Consider the following 24,546-nt stretch of genomic DNA (forward strand, 5'->3'; position numbering starts at 1 on the left):
AGTTTATTACCACAATATTATTGCATTGATATTTCACATCTTTTGATATAAAATTGTTGCATTTATTTTTTTGTTTAGTTAATTATGATCAAACAAAACAAAATGTTATTCTATATTATTATTTGTATTATATAGAAATTAATTCTGGTTACCATTAAAAATGTAAATAATTTTTGTTTTTAAATGAATTGTCCTAAGAAAATCACTTCTTTGATAAAACCTAATTTTAAACAGTATCTTAAAATGTTATGAAATTTTGTGTGATAAAATTAACAAATCAAAAATAATTCCATTTTTACTTTATTAATACATTCAACCTTTTTATTAAAATCTTTTAATTGTCTAACATAAGTAATAGGATATTACATTACTGACATTTAATGTAGTATTATGATAATTAATTTATCATTGAAAACAATGTAATATAGAAACTCACTAAAAAACTATGAATTGGGATCTATTAATATTAAAAATCTTGAAAAAAAAAACATAATTTCCTTTAAAGAGTTAACTTTTCTCTCAAGTAAAAAAAATATAAATCAATATGTAAAAATGTATAAATAAAAAAACCTACAAAATAGATGTAAATAAATAACTGATTTATGAAACGTATGAAGTAAAAATTGTTAATAAAAAATTAACGACCTTTGTTATATCCCGGAAAGAAATATAAAAGTGTGTTAGCCAATAAAGTATTTATGTTCATAAGATAAGATTTTCCCAATTCAGCTCTACATGATGGGCATTGGTAAACCTTAGATGCAAATGATCTTTTCAAACACCCCTAAAAAAAAATAACGATAGGAACACTAGTTTTTAAAAACAAAAATTAATATTAGTTACAAACTTACTTTACAAATGTTGTGGGAACATTCTAATGTGATTGGTTCAAATACAATATCTTGACAACATATGCACATAAAAGTTTCTTCAACTCTATCCAAAAATGCCTAAATGGGATAATATTTACAAATATTGTTAGCAAAATTATCAATATTAAAAATTAAATAGGTTAATACTTTCTGGCCGTCTTTCAACAACTCCTTACAATCATCCCAATATTTTTTATTGGCAGCATCAGCTTTGATAAATTCTTCTCCTTCTTTTTCAAGTTTATACTGTATTTTTGGTTTTTTTACAGAGCCTTTTTTTTCATCTTTCTTTTCATCTGATTCATTGTTTTCAGTGTCAATGTCTTTTAGTGTTCTTTTTCTGTTAGACTCTGGTAATTTTGTATTATCAAGTTCAGTAGGTGGTATATAATTTTCTGGATACTAATAAAACAACCACACAAATAACTGAATAAATAGTTAAATATTTTATTTTTTATTAATATTAATCAACTCACAATTATTTCAAGACCTAGTTCAGCTATACGCTTTTTGCCTTTTGCTGTCCAAGGGGCTGGAGTAGGATCATCTCTTTTCAATACAAAGCGCCATACAATAAATCCAGATATTCCAGTTTCTGGATAATACTTCACAACTTTGTAAAGACCATCATAACTTTAAAATAAATGTTTTCTCATTAATCAAACTTATATAATGGAAAGTATATTGTTTTGAAATTATTAATTAACATAATATTGAGCACTTTGATGTTTGGATGCAAATTTTTCTTGCATATCAATTATATTTATTTATAAGTATTACTTTAAACATAAAGTATTCATACCGGTTGCCCACTTCAGGTGCATATTTGGAATGTTTATGAAGTTTATAGTTCCGTACAACTCTAACCGGTTTGCCTTTTTTCCAATCCACAGCTGTTGCTCCTTTTTTATCATTGATTTCTGCATTACAGTTAAGAGCTAAAGCCCTAAAATAAATATAATAATAATAATTGAGATTGACAAATTTTTAATTAATAATCGTACTGTGCAATAATTAATTACCTGTTGTAACGTGTCAATTCTTGGTCACAACTCTGCAGAGCGGTGCGTTTGTTACCCGATAGATCTCTACCACCTGAACCAGTATACATGAAATCATCACCATTGTCAATGTCATCTTCATAACCACCACTCAATACAATACTAAATGCTCCTTGATTATCACGGCCATGTATTCCTCCAACTGGTGGACGGTGAATACCACTTTCAGATACCTTAAGAACAACAATATTAAAAAACCATTTAATATGCTCCAAGAGAGATTTTGCCAAAACTTACTTGAACGCGGAATAACCATGTAGTGCCGACTTCAACACCAGGAATGGCACCAAAATGGTTTGGTGGAACAATGTTACATGTTTTTGTTCTACCAACACATGCCATACCTTTTCCCCAATCACGTTTTGATGTTGATGCCAATGTCTTTTTTTTTGAAGCCTTCAATTTTCCACCAGCTTTTACAATTTCATTTTCATCATTTTTGCAATCTGGGCAATACCTAATACAAGTATTTTGTACATAAACAAAGTCATAACAGTAAAAAGAATTCAAGTTAATACCTACAATTTAACATTTGCACTTACCAATCATCATCTTTGGGGATTTCTGTCAAGGGTGGTGAAAGACATGTTATATGAAAACCTTCATTACATTCGTCACACAATATTTGTTTTTCTTCATCGTGCTTGCCACCACAAATACTACATCCACAGTCATAACATAATTTATTAACATTATCTTTGCATTTAGTACAATTCAAAGCTCCCGCTCCTTTTCAAGTAAAAAGATTAATTTAATAATTTTTTAATGAAAAAATTTGGTTCAAATTTGTATTCTTACTTTCAACAGAAGGCTTTGTTTGCATGATTACATCATCTTCTTCAGTTCTCTCTGCAACCAACTTATGTGGTTTTATTTTTAAGATATCATCTAGGAACATCAATCGACAATCATTCAATACTGCTTTATTCGATCCAAGCGTTACATTTCCTATTACTTCTCGATTTCGTCTATTAACTGTTATCTTTTTTACTTCCACGTCATACCAATAACCACGTTCTTTAGGATGTTCAGAATTATAATTCATAAGAACTTTGTCATTGATTTTTAATTGATCAAATGGCAAATTTTCAGTAGAATATGGTCTTACATCTTTCAATGTAACTTTAGCGGGTGGGTTCTCAGGGGCTCTAAATAAATATTACTTAAATGGCTTATATATACAAATTAATTTTAAATAAAAACATTTTGACATACCCTACATCCTCTACAAAATAAATAAGCCCATCATTTTCCTCTTGATTACCAGAAGAAGTTTCTTCATTTTCTACAGATATATCTTTTTTTATCTTCACAATTTTACCCATGTACCATACACCATATTCATAATCTCGTATATCAACATAATCTCCTAACTTAAAATACTTGCTCTCCTCAGAAATATCCTCTATATTATCCTAGAATAAAAAAAAGTAATAGCATATGAAGATTTTATTATTATAAAATATTTACTTCTTCTGTTATAGAACTGGTGGCTGTAGAGCAACTTTGAATACATTTTTCATCTTCTAAATTCTTAGGATCCTTTAACTCTGATTTTTTTGTAGAGTCAGTTTCAGTAGCAGATTCCATAACCATTAATTGTAGTACATCGTTTATATTAATATTATAATCAAAGAGGCTATACTGGTTTTCAAGCTGAAACAACAAAATACACACAACAATAAGGTATCTATTATTAAAATAAATACAAGAAATGTTTTTTCAGTTAAATAGTTTAATGGTCCTAGTAATGAATTTCCATTATTGAAGTCACAGTCAATAATCAATTTAGAAATCTAAAAACTTAACACAGAAATATGCATGTGAAATGTTAAGGAAATTGACTATTATATAAATAGTTTTGTTCAATTTTATGTTAGTTAAGGTATGTTAATCTAAAAAAATATAATAGTAATTAGTATTTATAAGTAGCACAGCATTGGGTGTGATAAAAATTAATGTTATTGTAAAAATCAATTTTTTAGGCTGCTGAAAATACTTTAAAGGGTATTTACTTAAAAACAAGTTTGGATACTAAACATTTATATAATCTTAAATAATAAGACTAAAAACTTGTCAGAGATAAATTTAAATTGCTTTTAAATATAACCGACATATTAGAACTTTAAGAAATGTAGAGCATATACCATTATATCAAGGATTTCAGAACCAACATTAATTAAAGTATCAATTTTTGTAAAGGAAGTATTTTATGAAATAATTACTCATAAAAAAAAAAAATATATAAAATAGATCATTAAAAATTATTCCAAAAATTGCTAATAATCTACAAAATACTTGTTCAATGAAATTATTGTACTACCTACTTGCTGACACATTTTTTTTTAGGTACAAAGCTTCTTTACTTTACATTATCAAAAACAACCTTACTTTTTAAATCTAAAATAATATAATGATTTGTGAGGGGACGAAAGAGCGTTGACAAATAGATGTTGCCTGGTTGTCTTATCCTATACATATTAGTTATAGGCGCCGCCAGAAATTTTGTTAGAGGGGTGCATTATGTTAAACAAATTGCAAACAAATATTTCATCTTGATTTTTAGATATTACATTACATGTAAAATTGTAGCGTTTATTTGAAAATCCATTCAATATTGATGAAATTAATATTGACACAAATATATTGAGTTGAAAACAAATTAATTTTACTATGATGAATTTCAACAAGAAATGAAAAAAAAATATTTTATAATTTTATTCAAACCTTTTACACAAAACCTGATTTGAGAGATTTATGATGAAAATAGCAACTGTAATTGGCTCAATGTATAAATGCAAATAAATATTTGCATGGATGAAACAAACAAAATTAATTCACAGATCGCAACTTATGGATGAACACCTTCGTTCAATTTTGAGGATTGGAATAACAAATTCCAGCCAGATTTTTATTAATAGTACATAAAACACAAACAAGCTCAAATTTCATATGAAAAAGTGTAAAACAATTTTTGTTTTTTTATATTTTTTTTTATTATAATCACTATTCTTGTAACTATTATTATTGTATTTTTGGAATATTTAAAAAAATTAATAAAAATCTTATTTTAAAATAATTTTACTTTTTTATTAAAATATTTTGTTTCGTTTTAAAAATTTGTAATGGTCAACAGGTTGGGCATCACTGCTTAGGAGTATAAAAAATTTTCAAATATCAATACATCAACTATGCATATAGAATCTACATAATCTATATACTTTTACACAGGTTAACAATTTAAAACATATTACTTATAATAATTAAACATCTCTTTCAAGATTCTTAAAAAAAAAATTACAGCTTGGCTACTGAAAAACAAAATATAAAATATGTTGGTACGATGTGATGGTTTATTTATATATATTTTTAATTTTAATTTTATTAGCTGAACATCACAGTTTTTAATCGATTTTGTAAAAGTATAATTTCAATTATACTTTAAATTATGCAAGAATAAAACATATTATTATTATATTAAGCAGTATTATGCAACTATCATAGGTATCATATTTTCTTATTAAAAATTATTTGCTTTTTGGTATAGTGCCCATTATGTCATTGAATATTAATAATTGTATTTGTTTTAAACGTACAATTTTAACATTGTCAATAAATCAGACTGAAAATATATAATGTTTATTTTGTTATTTTCAGTTATTCCAAATTTTATTTAAGGTACCTATTATTTAATATACCTAATTGATAAAAGACTAACTTATAAAAGCTATGGTACTGTTTAATTAGTGTAGGACAGTGCTTCTCAACCTTTTTATAACGGCCGCCCCCCTAAGAAGCAAAATATTTTTTAACGCCCCCCCTCACTTCATTAAAATAAAAATAAAAATAATAAACATGAAAAGTTTAATATTGAATAATTAATAAATATAATGTATATATATGTATAAAATGTGAATATAATGAAAATAAAATGTTTTTAAATGTATTGATCAGTGAGATGGTTGTGCTTGGTGATCCAAAGCCAATTTTTTTACGTTTGGTTCAAAGTTTGAGAGATGAAGGCGTAAGTCTCCTCTTTTTACGATGTCGAGTCGATTTCTCTTTTTAGTTATTAGATTCGTTACCGCACTAAATCCTCGCTCAACGAGGTAAGAGGAAGGGAAGGCAATTATTAATTTTTGTACGACAGTCCACAGCCCAGGATAAATTCGACTGATAGTACACTGGAGCCAAAATTCTGTGAGGTTTTCACCATTCTTAAAACTTGCTTTTAACATCTTGTTAGTGGAAATTTCGATCAATTCTTCTTGATACTGTAGTTTTGCTGATTCAATATTTACAAAAGGGTTTATGACCCATTGAGGAACTTCCAGGGACAAAATATCTTCAAAACGTTATGAAAAATCTTTACCCAAAGATTGAAGGTGTTGACAGTAAATTTGTGTGTCATCAAACGAGATCTTACTGTTCTTGTGTAGATCTGACAGGATTGGAAACTGGCTAAACTCGTTGCGACCAAAATTGTGCTTCCATAAAGTGCTTTGAACAGAAAAAAAGTTCACCGCCCCCCTATCACCCAAAACGAACTCACCACCCATCAGTATTCCTTCACCGCCCACCGGGGGGCGATATCGCCCCCGTTGAGAAGCACTGGTGTAGGACATGTAGATGTTAAAATAATTTCTGTCAATGATAATAATAATTATATTAATAATAGATAACTATAGGATATTCAGTTAAAAAAGTACTTGGAATAAATTAAGTAATATTATACCTCTCATAGATGTAATATTATGTTTTATTATTTCTTCAAATTGTCTACATTCTGCGTTTATATTGTAGTTAATAAATTAGTATTTACTACAGGATTTACTTGTGTATAACTCGAAAAGTAATGATGAAATATGAGTTTAACATTATTCAAAGTATAATGGAATATAAAGTTTCTTATCTAGATTATAGTATATTATAAAGGTTGGTATATAATATATTATGTATATAAACATATGTGAGCCCAAAAAAAAATGATAAATATGGTAGAATTACTATATTATAATTATATCAAAATTTAAAACTCTTAATATGTTACAATAGTTTGGAAACTAAAATGAAATATGTATTTTTAATAAATACAAAAAGTACACAATATTTTTCTAAGTCATAATTAAATATTTTATAGATACTATATAATTATAGATTGAGGCCAATCAGGTAGTTAATTTTTACAGATAGTACCAGGATGATATGAATAGCACTGAAGCAAATTATAAATTTAATTATTACCTATGATTATCATGCTAATATATTACCAAGCTGTAACAACTTTGATTAACTCTTTGTCTCCGACTGTAGCTTACATTTCAAACATAAATAATGTTACTGATGTCTTATCCGTTTCTAGTTATTGATGTTAATGACACTAAATGTAAAACTATGCAATATTCTAACTATATTAATGATTATTAATACATATTTTAGTTTTTACCCTGTGACCTACATGAGATAGTTTTGCATAAGAAGTCGAGGGATATTTTCGATTTGCGGAGCGGAGCGATGAGTGCAGATACATGTGTCGTAGTCACTGCCTTGGGATATTCCGATATTGTGATATTGAGCATAGATTAAATATACATAGATAGCCCATAGGCATGGGCGATATGGAAACCGATAATTTAATTGAACAATACGTCTACAGATAGCGCAAATTGTTTTGTCAATATAGACATAGATATAGAATTTCAAAGTTTATATTTTGGCATTCATCATAATGCGTATATACTTTGTCCAGCGAGAGAACACGATGCCGCTCGATCACAATCGGCTCGGTCTGCCGGCTGCGCGTCTAAAAATAAATCTATATTGTATAATTTTATATTAATATCCCAAACACTACGACTTTTAATCAATTTATTATTATGTTATTAGTTAGAATCTATAAACAATTATAGTTCCCGATCACACGTTCACAAATAATGTGACAGTGACAACAGCAACTTATGACACCACTCATACATACAATACGTATTTTGACGAGTTTTATAAAAATACTAACTTCAATCGGTCATTTAAATATGTTTTTTTTTAATTCTTAGGTAATATCTTACTCGCTGATTTGAGTTTCGAACAACTAAATAACCGTCATGTTTGCCATTTGCATTTCAAACCCACGGATTATAATAATATTAACACACAGCAACGACTAAAATCAACTGCAATTCCAATGAAATATGATTCATCCGAATTTAATACATCTCCTGTAACTAATGTTTTAGTAAATGCATTGCCAAACCAAAATTATAATCCTGAATCGCCAAACTTACACGTAAAAACACCACTGAAGACGTATAAAAAAAAATCTCAAAGAACGCCAATTGAATCTCCACATCTTCCGGCTACTTTAAATAAATCTCCGTTTTCACCGATTTTAAACTTTGAATGTTCACCATCAACTAGTTTAATGGTTAAAACGTTTATAGATATGCCTTCTCCTATCAGTACATATACAAATAAAGCAAAAAAAGTTCTTTTTCCTACCAAATATAGTTTAGAAACGAGCGAAAAAAATTTAAAAGAAATAATTAAAAAAAAAAATATTTTGTTAAAAAATAAATCGTCCACTATTTGTAAATTGAAAAAGATAATACAAATGACTCGTAATAAATTTAAGTTGTGTAAATTAAAGAACGAAGTGTTATTTCCCAGTTTAGGCTCTAAAGTTATTGCAGAAATGCAAATTTTTCGTAAACATAATTCAAGGTTACCGTGGACATTAACAGAAAAAAATTTTGCAATTAATTTATATTATAAATCTGCAACTACATACAAATATCTTAGGAAATACCAACAAATTATTTTACCAAGTGAGACAACTATACGTAGGTGGATTGGAAATTCAAAATTTTGTCCTGGTTTTAATTCTCTTTGGCTAAAACAAATTAAAAATAAATTAAATACTATGTCAAATGAGGAAAAGTATTGTGTTATAGTATTTGATGAGATGAAAATTAAATCGTTTTTAGAATATTCAAAATATTTAGATATGGTTGAAGGCTTTGAGGATTTGGGGCACAAAGGAAGAACAAAAAAAATGGCTACACAGTCCATGGTTTTTTTAGTTCGAGGTTTATATAGTACATGGAAATTACCTTTAGCTTATTTTTTATCTGGTTCATCAATGAATAGTGTGATATTAAAAGATTTAATAGTAGATATTATTGAAAAATGTATTGAACTGGGTTTTCATCCTGTGGCACTAGTTTGTGACCAAGGTTCTAACAATTATTCAGCTTTAAAACATTTAGGATTTAATAAAGATAAACCATTCATTGAAATAAAACAACATACAATTTTTTCTATTTTCGATGTACCACATATTATCAAAAATTTTTGAAATAATTTTTTAAAAAATAATTTTAAATTTAAAGGTCAAGAAGTTTCTTTTTCGGATATAAAATTAGCTTATAACAGATAAATCTAGTAGTACCAGTAGAGCCCTTTTAAAACTCACCGACAGCCATATGAATCCCGGACCGTTTCAAAAAATGAACTGTAAACTAGCTCTACAAGTTTTTAGTAACTCTGTAGCAGCTGTTTTAAAAACGTGTGTAACTACGGGTCAAATAAAATCTAAAACTGCTCCCGCGACCGCTGAATTTGTTAGAGAAATGAATAATCTATTCGACTGTCTTAACTCTAAAACTTTGTATAGTTCAAATACGTATGCATGTGCTTTAAATGAAGATAAACCTCAAATATATAATTTTTTGATGTCAGCTAAAGAGTGGTGTGAACAATTAGAGTTGGTAAAACCTATAAAAATATATGGAAAAGTCCTCCCATGTTTTGATGCAATGGTGTGGTCTATAAATGCTATAAGTATGCTTTTTATTCAACAAAAAAATGAAAGTTTTAAATATCTCCTTACTAGTCGCTTAAACCAAGACATAATAGAAAATACTTTTTCAGTTTTTTGTCAACGAGGAGGTTTTAACAGAAATCCTACCGCTCGTACTTTTAGAACTTCATTTCGATTTCAAGCTAAACACAACCTTATGAAATCTACTGATTTATCAAACTGTGAAACTAATTATGAATATAATTTATTTGATAATAGTAGTTCACAGAGTACGACTATTTCAAATACATGTGATAACTCTAATGATTCTGACTCATGTAAATCTTTATCTGATAATGATGGTTACGATGATGAGTACAAAAATATTAACAACGATGATGAACAATATATAACCCTTGAAAGCTGTTCAAACACCTATTTTGCGGGATATTTGGCTAAAAAATGTATGGACCAATTTAAATGCACTAAATGTGAACTGATAATATTAAAATGTAATGAATTTTTTTTTGACGATCAAGAATATTTAATTTTTTATAAACAGTTCAAAAGTACCGATCCTGAAAAATTTAGTCTGAAAAAACCTTCAGTCTTATTTACAAAATTTGTTATGCAAGCTCAGATAATTTTAAAACATTTCATAGAAGTTAACCCTCAAAAGAGAAAATTGTACACAACAATCCAACTAAAAATTAAAAACGAAATTTTTTTTGATTTAAATGTTGATAAAGATTGTGAACAACATTTTGATTTTATTATTCAAAAATTAATTTATTGCAAATTATTGAGACATTTTAACTGGACTTCTAAACATTTAAAAGGGCGATCCAATAAATCGACAGTTAGTAAGTTAAACATTTTGAAAAATTTGTAGATTTGTTAACTATTTATCTATATGTTTTAACTTTAATTATTTTAAAACAATTACAACTTATAAATTGGTTAATAAAAACAAAAAACCCAAAAAGCAATTTATTTTATTTTAATTTGCAAAATAATATCTACAATAACAATTATTTTTATAATTATTAGTTTTTTGTATTTTTTTTGTGGACTATTTATTTTTTGATTGTATTTTAATATTATTATATACCTTTATTTACAAGGCGCATAATTTATATATTTAATTGATTTATATAGGAATTAAATACCTATATTAATTATTATATATATATTTTAATCTATAAAAATAACTATTTGTGTTATGGCTACTTTTGTTATATTATATTTTACTAGTGTAAATAGTGTTATATAATATTATACCAGCTACCATTATTATGTTGTTTTTAAATAAAAGTAATTTGTTGATATTAAATTAAAAGTTTATAAATGATATTGTAATTGTTTGTAATATTAATTGAAAATATTTTTTGAATTGTAATATAAATTACATAGGTATATTTATATATTATGTAATTCATATTACTTATTTATAAATCTGCCAAGTTGTCAATATTTTAATATGATTAATCGAAAATCGGTAAAAAATATTAGGAAAAAGAAATATGTTTATTAAATATGTTTATTTTTATTTTGTTTTTTTTCTATTTTATGTTAGAAATAGAAATCATAATAATAATCTCAATGTTAAACAGCAATAAAGGTGCGGCGCTGCGTGAGAAGCCTACATACGCTAGTGGCGCCCCCAACAATCCTATCGGCGTCCAGTGGAACTTTGATGCCGGGGTCCAAATAGTTGGCATATGTGGTTGCCGCTTTTCCCCTTGGCATGGGCTATCTATGTATATTTAATCTATGTATTGAGTTGTGATATTATGTTAATTTGTTTTATTATTATGAAGGATTTATTTACGAAAATAAAACATTATTATTTATAATATTATAATAATCTAATTATAGTCTAAATTTTTCATCAAAACTACTTTGGATAACAATATTATAACAAGAAAAAAAAAAAATTAATAAGAGCCAAGAAGCGACAATCCAATACGAAAACGTAGGAAAGCAAAGTATAGTATACAGCGTTGTGCGCATGCATGCGTAAATGCGTAAAATCGTAAACTTTGGAAAGATATAACTTCCAAAATAATGACTTGCGAGAATTTTTGAATTGGACTTACGTATTCAGCGCTTTAAAACATACATTTTGGGAAGAAAAAAATCGAAAAAATCGTGTGGGAACTAAACTGCATTTGTTCCGGAGTTTCTACAATATTTAATTGTTACAAGACATTTTTAGACTTATAAGATGAAATAGAACACAAAAAACAAGCAGGTAGGTATTAAATAAATTAAACTCAAAACACGAATAGCGTTCGAGAACAATCACCTGTTTGCCAGCGAAGAACAGACGCTGGTTTTCCGGTTTGAAGTTCATTTTCTTTTCGATCCGTGTCTTCAGTTCACCGATCTTCATCGTCCTGGACGTGGGTATCACGATCGTACGGCCCGTGTTCATCATCCTCACTAGCACGTGCATGGAGATGGCGTTTTTATTCTTGCCCCGCAATACGTAGGACTGCAGCGAGTGACTGTAATATTACAGTGTCAAGTGTTTCGGTCCCGCGTGTCCGCACTTTCACTGCGACTACCAGGCCGCCAACGCGAGTAAAAACTATGAACGACGAAAAACACTCGGAAGTCGTGCGAGTTCGACACAACGACGTCAACGAGTGAAACGGACACGGGACAACGCGCGACGAGACGACGTATACGAGTAATCGCCAATCGGTAATGATGTGTGTGTGTGTGTTATCGATATATTTTTGTCTCGCACGCGGCAAACGACAAGCCGCCTCGCTATAAATATACTCGAAAAACCCGGAAACGTCGTCGACGGGCTATGACCGGCAATCACAGGAATTGTTTACGTAGAAGTGCGACGGGGCACGCGACATAATAATATTTATTAATACAACATTAAACGAATTTCGTACTGAAATCGTTAATAATTATAATCATACTCTTTACACACGTACTCGCGCCTCGCGATTAAACTATTAAAGATAAAAATACGATGATAGTTGTAAAACCTATTTATTTCAGCTAGGACCCGCTAGGACACGGAATATAATATACTATTACACATATCTTACATAATAATATTGTTTTGTAAGTCTTATTATATTATATTTACAAATAAAACATAAAACTAATTATACGTCGTCATTCTGAACTTATTTTTAATGAAATAGTTAAACTAACCTTAATAAAATATGTTGTTTTTGCTACAAATTTAAAGTTTAAATATTACAAAAATAATTTTAATAATATTACTCAATACTCTTTGCACATTGCGAAAAAATTCAAAAGATACTATTTTTATAAAGTTAAATCATTAAATCGCCCATTCTTGTAAGTTGTAAGTACTAAGTATATTTAATTTTTGACTAAGAAATAAATGTTTTTCGACTGTCATCTTTGATAATTATACCGCACTTCAAATTTTAATAAAAACATCAGGAAATAAAGCATAATTCATGACATAGTTATCCATAAGCTGCAAATTTTAGAACTTCAGTAGATATTGTTTGAAAAATCACAAGGCATCGTATCAAATACAAATGTAATTTCACTTCATCTAGATTCCGAATTGAATAATAGTAAATTAAAAAATGTGCTTATTATTTAGGAAGTAAGTAGACGATAGTAATAGACGTCCGCAGACTTTAATTTCCGGTCAAGCCTAGAAGAATTAGTGCCCCAATACTCGAACAGTATCCCTAATTTTTTCCAACACATTAACATACTACATACATTCTAATTGTAAATTCAAAACTGCATAATATTTATATACCTATACAAATAAAATCAAGTTGTATGTGGACACGGCATTAATGTGCTAGACGTAGCCACATAGGTACTTGTATATTTTTGAAGTTAAAAATAAAATTACATATTATATTAATACATACCTAAATACCTAATGCATATATGATATATGTACATGTACTATACATATAAACTTAGTAGGTAATACCCTATATAAATGTGTAATTATGTAATAATTGATAAATTCATTTTCTTATTTTCCATAGGCGATAGGCCATTGTCTATATTATTGAGTATACTCTTTAGTACTTCTATAGTCATACTAGGTACATGTTATTTTGACATTTTGTGTACAATGTTTAGTCTGATAAATATATCAATAAAAATTATGTAGTGGTATGCAAATATTTTTAATTTATTTCACTATTACGACAAATACAATTTTCATGATCTCCGTGTATATAATGATAGAGTTAAATATAATATACACACATTTGAAATTTTAATAGGCTGCATACTAGTTGCGGTCGTGGATGACTTTTGAGATAAGAATAACATATAACAGTTGTGGTCACAGCAAAGATTGGACTTTTACAGTGATAATAAAATATAGAATTTAAATTATATATTAGTAGTAATTACTAATTAGTATGATATTATAATAAGTACCTAAAAAATTTAATTTGAAATTTGAAACCCACGGTTTTTAAGTAGTCTAATCTGGATATTGTTTTTGTATGAACAAGTTTCATGCTTTTATATTGGTTGACTTTAGAGCTATTAAATACCATTTGATTTAAGTTTATACTATACATTATATATTTTATAGTCTTAATCTTAAATGATTATCAACCGTCACCGTAGTTTGTTACGATAAAAGACGATACGATAATATTATAATACTAAACTTCAACTGAAGTCGATCACTGTTGTTTTTGAAATATAAAAATATTGTATATTTAAGAAATATTTATTTATTATTTTGCTTTTATCCCACTATTAAGGTATAAAAGCGCAAACAGTGATCGCAATTAGTAGTTAACCTTTTAGTTGGTTGACCGCAACTAGTAAACACCGTTTTATTATGCCCTTAAAAAGATTCCGGTCGAGCCGGGGCTCGCCTGGCTCGCCCAGTGCGCACGTCTTTAACGATAGCCTTATACTCGATAGCAAAATTAATTGCTATATAAAAATCTACGAGAATACATTGTGAATATAATTTTACATTTAAATCGACAAAATATTTTTTTATATATTTCATATTATTTATATTTTACACATTTTTAATGTTTTTCATAGAATACGAACAACGAACAACATACATATTATCAACAGGAATACGACTGCAGCACGATAATACAACTAATCCAATGATAGTGCGATAGTACGATGTGACTGACACGATTTTAAAAATAAACAATTTATTGGAAACGAACGGAATTGTTCGATTTAATCGACAACAACAACGGTCTAAGGCCGTTTATTTCGGATGCGTACATAACAATTTGTTTTCGTTCACATATTCGTTGGCGGCTGTATGCCTGTATGGTAGGTTAACTAAATTTAGTTTTTAAAAATATGCCCTTAAACAGTATTTATTACTCCAATTTAGTAAAATAGCTCCTATAATAGGTATGTATTTATGTGAAAATATACCCAAAAATAGCACTAAAAATCTTATATTAGCAAAATAGCAGTAAAAACCGTAAATATGCAAAAATAGCAAAATAAAATTTCGTGTATGACATCAGAGAAGTGTGAAACATATTTGTATCTTACTTTGGATGTTCTAGGTCTCTGTATTAGTAGACTTGCCACTTGTGTAAGCATAAACATTTAATACCTGTATCAGATCATAAACATAATACTAGATATAAACAAAATGTCAATATTCGTTTATTAATGAAGTGTCAAAAACTTTTATAGACAAAAACGTGTCTTGTAAACAGGTCTTGATTTATGTCCCATGTTAATATTAATATTAATCAGTGTGATAATTTAGTCATTCAAAACTTATCAAGAATAATATATGGAATTTTTAAATATAATAGTATTATAATAGAATTATTATATACAATTATTGTACTATGTATAGTATTAGTACAAATAACAGATTATTTTAGATTTTTTGAATTATTAAGGTGATAAAAATTCACTCCACAGCACAAGCTTTGATTTTTGGGGATACTGCAATATATTATATCGTATAGTATTTTACGTATATTTCTTGTATTATTATGTTGTTGTAATAAAGTTCGTTATTAATATTATTGTATAGCATAACTTTAATTATAAACATTGTATTGCCTCATACTTGGAGGTTATTATAATATTTCAATTATTATGAATAACGAAATTCATTATGTTGTTGTAATTCAGAATTATTATTCATGGGGACATAGGACTTCTACCTATAATATTATATTTCTTAGGTATTTACAACGACATTTTCAAATGCATTTTTTCGGAAGAAAATTGATTATTCAGCCTACTGTATAACTACTAATAAGTAATAATAAAATTAATTAGGTTGATAGCAGTATCAAAAACATAGCATATAAAAGTTAGGTATACTTAAGAGGATGTCAGCGTAGTATTTGTTATCTCTCTCTAACCCACGCGGAACACGTTCACAAAAATGATTATAACCATATTAATTTCTCAAATTAGAGTGAAATGACATATTATAAAATTTAAAGTTTAAAACATTATCTTGGGAATCTCATAGTCGTTTTATTATATTTTTATTTTAAAGCTAGTTATGAGTTTTTTAAGATGTATAAACAATTTACAATTTTTAAATACTCATAACTCGCTTTAAAATACAAATATAATGAAACGCTTATGAGATGCCCTAGATCAGGGTGGTCCAACCTTTTGTAGTTGGCGGGCCAATTTACACTTTCATAAAAACACCGGGGGCCGCCAGATGAAAAAAATTATATTATTACCTATTTATATTTTATTTTATATAATACACAAATAATTAATTATTATTAAAAAATTACAATAATACATTACAAAAAAAATAAACTATTAATGTGATGATTGGCATTGTTTTTCAGTAGCCAATTTATCAATTTCAATTGAACACCCTGTGGTGGCTAATCTGATGCACGATTCTAAAGACGAATCGTGAATACGGTTTCTTGATTTTGACTTTATTAAATTCATTGTAGAAAATGCCGATTCACAAATATACGTACTGCCAAATAATGACAAAATTTCAAGAGAAAAATTCCGTAATGTTGGGAATTTTTCTTGTGAACACAGTTTCCAAAACTCTTCAGGAGGCAGATTTACTTTTGATTGAAGAAAACAGTCTGATTGTAAATCACATAACTCCATTTGAAAATCGGGAGGTTGTACTGAGATATCAACTGTCATTGGGTTGTTAAATAATTCAAATTTAGGTTTCAATATATAAAAATCTTTAAATCTTTAAATAACGATTGTCGATTACTGATTAGATTTAGTTTAGAGAAATATTTAATGCTCGCAATTGTGCGATTGTGAATAGTATTCACGTCGTCCATCACGTTTTATCGCGATATGACCGACTCCCGGGAACTCCCGCCGTATAACAATTCGTAAATAATTCGTATAAATTCGCAATAAGATCGTATAAATTTTATACCTTTTTATTACGATTTTTTTATAATATTATTGTGATTTAAAATCTAAATTTTAAATTGTCGGAGGGGCCACAAAAAAAAGCTTCGCGGGCCGCGGGTTGGACCACCCTGCTCTAGATAATGTTCTTAACTTTAAATTCTGTAATAGGTCATTTCACTCTAATTTGAGAAATTAATATGGTTATATTAATTTTTGTGAATGTAAAATTTGCTATGTCGCGCGTGGGTTAGAGAGAGATAACAAATACTACGATGGCATCATCTTAAGGATGTAGACTGATAAACCGACTTGGATCAGTATTGTTTTTCTTACATAACGAAATACTATAGAATTCAAATTTAAAGCATTCATTTCAGTAACCCACTTGATACCTATCGTAAAGCAGAGGGGTAACCATTTGACTGCGATTAATTTAATAGTTGTCCAGTTAGAGAGATATTAAATTTTAATTAAATTATATTTAATTGTTTACGAAAAACAATTCTGACAGAATACTATGTCTAATGGTCTTATAAACTTAAATCAATATGTATAATATTTAATATGATGTTTTTTGGTATTGCTATTTGGTAAAATAGTATTTATAAATTATATTAAAAAAATAAATATGTAATAAGTAATAACTATAGGTACAAACAAACTGTTGTTGTAAGTTTAGTAACGACATAAAAATGATAAATTCGTCTTAACTAGGTTAGTATAAAATGTAGGTACATAATATAATATCAAGTAGTAAGAAATAATAATTATTTTATTTTTATTTTGATTATTATTGTATTGATATTTATACATAACTTATACCATTTCTTGCAATTTTGATTAGGTATTACTGATATTATGAAAGAAGAATTTGATATTGCTAATGCTGGTATGGTCAAATTTATTTATGTATAATAACTAAGTATTTTTTTTTTCAATTTTTATTATATTGATATTCATTTACAATCATAGGCGTAACTAGTCTTTTAAGTTAAAAGCTAGATTCCTAAAAATGTTTTATAGCAATTTTTTTTTAATTAGACTACCCATTATTAATTATTATTTCAATTGGTAGTTACAACAGACTTGAATGATTATTTGTTTATATTATGAAACATTATATTTTTTATATTGTAGGCAAAAATAAAATTAATACTAATATCATTATAAGCATATACATTTATCCGAAAATTGTATGTGTGTGTGTGGGGGGGGGCTAAAGTCCCCCCAAGCCCCCCACTAGTTACGCCTATGTCTACAATGATTTGTCGTTTGTAGAATTTGTTATAAATTATTTAGAAACTAAAACTTATTATTGATGTTTTACTATTGACTAATGACAAATATAACTTACACCGATTCTTACTTTTAATTTGACGTACACAATATTAATAGATAGGAAATTATATTCTTTATGATTTTAGAAAATATATTAAATCTGCATTCATATGATTTTTTTAACCGTTTTCCGCCAAATTGACCCTAGCCCGTTATCACCATGGCCGTTTTCCGCCAAAGGTTATATTCCGATTTCCGGCAAAAACATTAATACATTTTTTTTTGAGAACCCCTGAACTGAATCCATCAATTAGTAATGATTCAATGTACCTCACCTTGTATCACACACGCGCCTCACCTCACACAGATATTGATCATAAACTATTATCTATATCTTATCTAACTATTATTATTCGCCTATACCCACTGTATTTTCCAAAGCATACGCTATTATATACGAATTGTACGTAAAAACAGTACAAGTATAAATATCACATGTTATATATCACTAGTTTTTCGTCCAAATAATACATTATTATAAAAATTAAAATTATATAAAAAGTACACATTCAATATTTACAATACAAAAAAGAGAATTTTTAATAATATCACACAGTGTTTCTTTCGGGTACTTCTCCGGGGGGGCTTTGCCCCCCGGATAATGTCTAGTGCCCCCCCCGGAGAAAATTTGTAGAATAGAAAAAAAAATCAAATAGTCATAGGTATGACAAATTTAAATTCTATATCACGGCGAATCACCAACAATAGATAAAAGATACATCCAATAAGAGTCAATACGGTATTCTATTTATAATTTTTTATTTCCCGATGGAAATCAGTAATTAGTAATCATATAGATAATATTATGGAACAACGGTGACTATAAATTATTAAACACCAAAAATAATATCAGATTAATTTGTAGGTATTTCATTAGTTTGTAATGTGTATCATTGTTGTTCACTGTGATTAATGTACCTATTACTTTACTATTGTCGAAACGGTGAAATGTATTGACTGTTACTATATTATTTGTTAATGTGTGTTGTGTACCTAACTCATTGAAATTTGTATAAAACGATAAAAAATCAAATGATATTTGTTTAATAATTTAGTATAGTTCTTAATCGTCATCAAAAAAAAAATCGCCGAATTCGATTTCTTTAGAACTTAAAATAATTTAATAACAATAATAATATCATTTAAAATTAAAATTTAATAATTTTTAACCAAAAATAAGGTAAAAATATTTTTTCTAGCTATTATTATAATTTATTTTTTTTTTTTGTACCTATATTGAACTTAACATACGTGTATTTAAAAATAAGGTTGATATATAATAATAATATGTGTGTATTAAAAACTTTATGTTAAATGTTGTGTATGACGTATCTATTTAATTATAATGTTCACAGTCATAACAGACTACCAGCTATTATAATATAATAATGTGATATTGTGTAAATAAAATAATACGTATTATAATTGCCCCTTCGATTTTTTCAAATGCCCCCCGAAGAAAATTGTCTGAAAGAAACACTGAATTATCACATATTTGTCGTCCAAATAATACATAATTATTATAAAAATTAAAATTATTGAATTGTATACATTTGAGTAAAAAATCTAGCACTGTATTGGAAAGTGCCATCCATGTATTAATGTAAGCTTGCAATAACCGATCAGGTAAAGGACCAAACAATATCGAGTGAGCTGAACGAATTGGTTCAAACACTTTTCATCCGCTTCATAAAAGATTCGAAGAAAAAAATTACACGTATTTGATATGTATTATAAATAAACTATGTTTATAATAGTGGTGGGAATCATTTAATAAATAATAAAACTTTGATTTAATATATTATGTCTATTTTATTTAAATAAAAAAAAATAATAATACATTCATAGGTTAAAATAAAAAAAATAATATAAAAATTATTATTAATAGTTAATATATAACTATATAAGCAGTATTAATAAATAATAATATATTTTTTTCGATAGCGAAATATTTCGAAAAAATCACAATTCATAAATATATATGTATATTTTTTTTTATTACAATATTATTAAATCCTGCAAAATCATGTTTGATAATGAATTAAAATGAAATTGTAATAGCTCGTACATGAATGAAATATCATCACTTTGTATATTGCTATAGCTGAAATCATAATTTTGAATATATTGGTTTGTAAACTCGTTTCGTTGACAAGACAATGGTAACCCGTTTACGTCAGCCTTGATTAACGCGTAAGCTGTATCGAATGTTTTTTGGTATGATTCCAACTTTTTCTGTTTTTCAACTATATACAAGTCTATACAATGTTGTAATTGTTTTAAACGATGAAGATCAACATGAGATAATGTTATGTAATTATCATTAGAATATAAAACAATAGTTGATTGATTTACTTTAACAGAGTAGAAAAAGTTGTCTGAAATTCTAACACGTTTACATCGAGTATGTAAATTATTAATAATTGTTTCAAAATTGTTTTCACACATTAATGTGCACCACTGTTCTAAATCAAGCGTTACAACTTTTTTAGTTAATTTACATTTTAATAATATAATAATTGAAATCTGTTTATTAACTAAAAGTCCAACCGTCACACTTTTCTTGCTAAAAGGACGGATATCGAACACTGATTTTGATACAACGAGTGATGGATTCATATTATATGATGATGAGTTCTACCAATGGTGAACACTTTTTGATTGTTTTTCAGATACATTTTTTATCGACATGTCTAATTAGTTTAAATAAATTGATTTTCAAGTTATCACTCAATGTATTGAATACTATACTATAGAATTATAGAATTACTATGTTTTTAAGTAATTTATGGTGATCATGTAATATAGATCTTCTATAAAAAAAGATATTCTGTATCCGTATAGATGAAAATTATGATTTCTACAGTCGAGTAGGTACAAATGATTTAAAACTGTTGGCGATAGTGATAGGTTAATAACTGATAAAAATTATAAGACAATACGCTAGAATTTTGGAACATCGACTTAATTTTGAAAACAAAATTAAATAATTTATAAAAAAATAAAGGTGTATTGTAATTGTTTTTTTAATTAGAAACTACTTATTTTTTTTTATAGAGAATTCTAATTGGTCAAGTAAATATTTAATAGTTGTATACTTTGATTTATTGAAGTTAAAAAAAAAAATTAAAGATATCGATTGCTGCAGATGTGATGTGTCACACTGGTACTCGGTAACAAAAATTAAAATTGAAATTTCAAATAAGGTTATCGTAATTTGATTTCATTACGCGACAAAGTTAGATTATCTACACAAATTCAGAACTTAAGGAACTGGAGTAACTTAGCCAAAATATAGTTTTATATTCCGCCTATAATCTAGATATTATATTATTATGTAGTATATTCACTTCTCGCCCATCTTTAATTCTTTGATATCTCAATATTTACTATAATATTATATTATTTATTATTATTATTTTATAATACATTTATAGTAAAATATAATATATTATATTAGTGTATAGACAATAAATTACATTATTATTATGTAATTAACAAAATCATTTTTTAACTCATTTTGAATAGTTTTTCCAAGTAAGTTAAATTTTAATAATATTGTTTTATAAGGTTTATTTTAATTAATTGTATTAACAAAACATTAATTGCTCATATCTGTATTAAGTTTTTATTTCATTTAGATCAAGTCCTTGGTACGTTTTATGTTTATTTTTAATTATATTACGCGTTGTACAATTTTATTTTATATGTTTATAGTTTATGTGATATATTGTTTCTCGTAGTATATTTTGTAAATTTTTGTTATTATCATTATCATAACAAAACAAGATACTACATAAATATTGTGTCATCATTATTTTTGTAGATTTAAATATTAATCTAAACTAAATTTAAATTGTTTAAATCAGTTTTATATATCTATTACTTTTTTTCAGCCGTGTTTGGTATGTATATTATTGTTTTATTTTATCAGAATGTATTACCTACCTATTCAGTACTGTTCGAGATTTTAATTTAGTTTTGTTATATTAATTGATTCGTCCATTAGCAACAATGTTTTATTTATATAAATAGACATTGGATTTCAAAAATATAATAGAATTTATTACTCAACAAGTATAAGTTTTCCTATAATTCAATAAGTTAACAAAACTTTTCTTTAAGTCGTTTTATTGAAATACAAAAAAATAAATGCGTATACCAATAGTGTAATTCTAAGTAAAATTTTTTAAAGGATACATTGATTCATAAAAATTGTAATTTGATGCGGTGTAATATGATTGCGCCCGGCTTACTTTTTTACATTCATTTCAAACGCAATACGAGTTACACCCAATTTGTAGTAATAGTTTTTGAGTAATAGGCATTTAATGTTATGATAAGTGTAAGTTAGGAATAATCTATTGAAAATGGACGTTGTCATTAAAAAAAGTAAACAACTTAAAAAATCATAATGATAAAAATAGTAATATATATATATATATATATTTTTAGGAAAATGGTACCTACTTTTTTTATTTTCAGACTATTAAGCAAGAAAAATATTTTCAAAACAGTTTATAATTTTTGAGATGATTAGTGTTTTTTGATAAAAGAATAAGTATATTATCAATATAAAAATACCGGAATGTAGATCTTCACATTGAACACTATTAATTGTAAATGTAATATTATATAATATTTTAATTTTATTAATACAACGGTATTATATACATATTTTTTATAGAAAGAATTGGTAAATATTTTATTTATTTATTATTTTTATATTTTTCGTTTCTCCTGATATATATTGTCACGTGATTTGGGTCGTTAGGATTTATTTATTAGAAGTAGTATATAGTAAAGACTTTCAAATTAATAATAGAAATCTTTACTTATTTGATACGCAAAATGATAAATTAATGAATTAAACATAGGTAGTACTACTAAAAATAAATGTCATCGATTTTATGTTCGATAGATTCCAATTCCTGTAGAGTTGTAGGGATATTTAATGTTTATATTTATTTTATGGACCATGTGAAATACTGGACAGGATCACATTGCCTGTAACATTTATATTGCATATGATTTACGTAATATTTCTTTATTTTGTATATAATTAAGGTATTTTGTGTGAAATGTGGCATACAGTTTTAGATTCTGAGTAGAGAATTTTGGTGTGCTTATGTGTGTTTTAAATTTTATTTTTTGGAAAAGTAAAAATGCTTTTATCTGCAACATTGAGGGGTGTTTTTTTGTATAAAACTGAATTTATCTGGCATAATTTAGGGTGAAAATTAACAATACAACAGCGAAGAAATGGTATAGTTTACGCAGTGCCAGATTTAAACAATGTTGATTTTTTATGTAAGAACACAATAAATCATCTTATCTAAATAAAATTGTTTGGTTCTTTACTATAATGTCGATACAAATAGGTATAATAAGGTAATAATAATAATAGGTAAATTTAGTAAATACTTTACTATTTATAAGTGATTTGAAGGTGTAATATTATTCATTTATAAAAATGTATATGGAACACAAGAACTATATACTCTAAAAAATAAGGAAACTTCAGAATAAGACAACACAAATTCGGAGTTAATAAAACTGGTGGTTCAATAATTAACAACTGAAATGAGTGAAATGTTATAAGTTATAACTGACATAAACGTCATATTTAACTAATCTGTAAGGTATAGAATACTAGACTAGAGTAAAAAACACAAACGGACAGGAATATGGTAAGTATCTGTTAGATTTTTAAGAAATGAGACCCGGCGAAAGTCGAAATAAATCCTTGACAATTATCGGCAGACTAGAGAAATAGGTATACAACTGATATAATTGTAGAATACTAAGTGGATTGGATTTACAAGACGAAAGTCAGTTACAATCTATGTATTTACTATTTAGTACTCGACATATCATGAAATACATATATATTATGAATTTAATAATGAAGTCCACATGATTTTGTTGATTTTAAGAAAGCTTATGCTTGCATAAATAGAGATTAATAAATTATGGGTTGCTTTAAGAATGATTAAAATATGCAACTTTGACACATTCTACAAAGTACAATGACATATTATACCTCTTAATTTTGGTTTTATTTTTTATATTACTTTATCACTAACAATTATAATTTTTTTTTTGTAGTTAATAT

The 24,546-nt window shown here is 26.9% G+C and overlaps 2 protein-coding genes across 2 annotated transcripts; both read right to left on the reverse strand.

The window, feature by feature from the left end:
• Positions 1-284: 284 nt before the first annotated feature.
• LOC132924373 (E3 ubiquitin-protein ligase UHRF1-like) lies at positions 285-12,418 on the reverse strand. The gene is made up of 12 exons (XM_060988653.1): positions 12,037-12,418; positions 3,404-3,589; positions 3,149-3,348; positions 2,732-3,081; positions 2,476-2,662; positions 2,171-2,390; positions 1,895-2,106; positions 1,675-1,818; positions 1,349-1,505; positions 1,020-1,274; positions 852-950; positions 285-784 (listed from the first exon to the last, which is right to left on the reverse strand). The coding sequence occupies exons 1-12, from the start codon at positions 12,184-12,186 to the stop codon at positions 638-640; spliced, it is 2,307 nt and encodes a 768-aa protein (XP_060844636.1). The 5' UTR covers positions 12,187-12,418; the 3' UTR covers positions 285-637.
• Positions 12,419-16,514: 4,096 nt separating this feature from the next.
• On the reverse strand, positions 16,515-16,865 carry LOC132924825 (general transcription factor II-I repeat domain-containing protein 2B-like). Its single transcript, XM_060989268.1, has one exon. It carries the CDS (start codon positions 16,863-16,865, stop codon positions 16,515-16,517), a length of 351 nt encoding a protein of 116 aa, XP_060845251.1.
• Between the last annotated feature and the right edge of the window lie 7,681 nt (positions 16,866-24,546).

The sequence above is a fragment of the Rhopalosiphum padi genome, chromosome 3 (assembly GCF_020882245.1).
Source record: "Rhopalosiphum padi isolate XX-2018 chromosome 3, ASM2088224v1, whole genome shotgun sequence".
In the NCBI taxonomy this organism is placed as follows: Eukaryota; Metazoa; Arthropoda; class Insecta; order Hemiptera; family Aphididae; genus Rhopalosiphum; species Rhopalosiphum padi.

Bases quoted from the DNA above. Each gene is read 5' to 3' on its own strand.
- LOC132924373 (XM_060988653.1), bottom strand. From the start codon at position 12,186: ATGCACGTGCTAGTGAGGATGATGAACACGGGCCGTACGATCGTGATA. The intron at 3,349-3,403 runs GTAAATATTTTA...TTTTTATTCTAG, and splicing joins CCAGTTCTATAACAGAAGAA to GATAATATAGAGGATATTTC. The intron at 1,819-1,894 runs GTAATTAATTAT...TATTTATTTTAG, and splicing joins GAATTGACACGTTACAACAG to GGCTTTAGCTCTTAACTGTA.
- LOC132924825 (XM_060989268.1), bottom strand. From the start codon at position 16,865: ATGACAGTTGATATCTCAGTACAACCTCCCGATTTTCAAATGGAGTTA.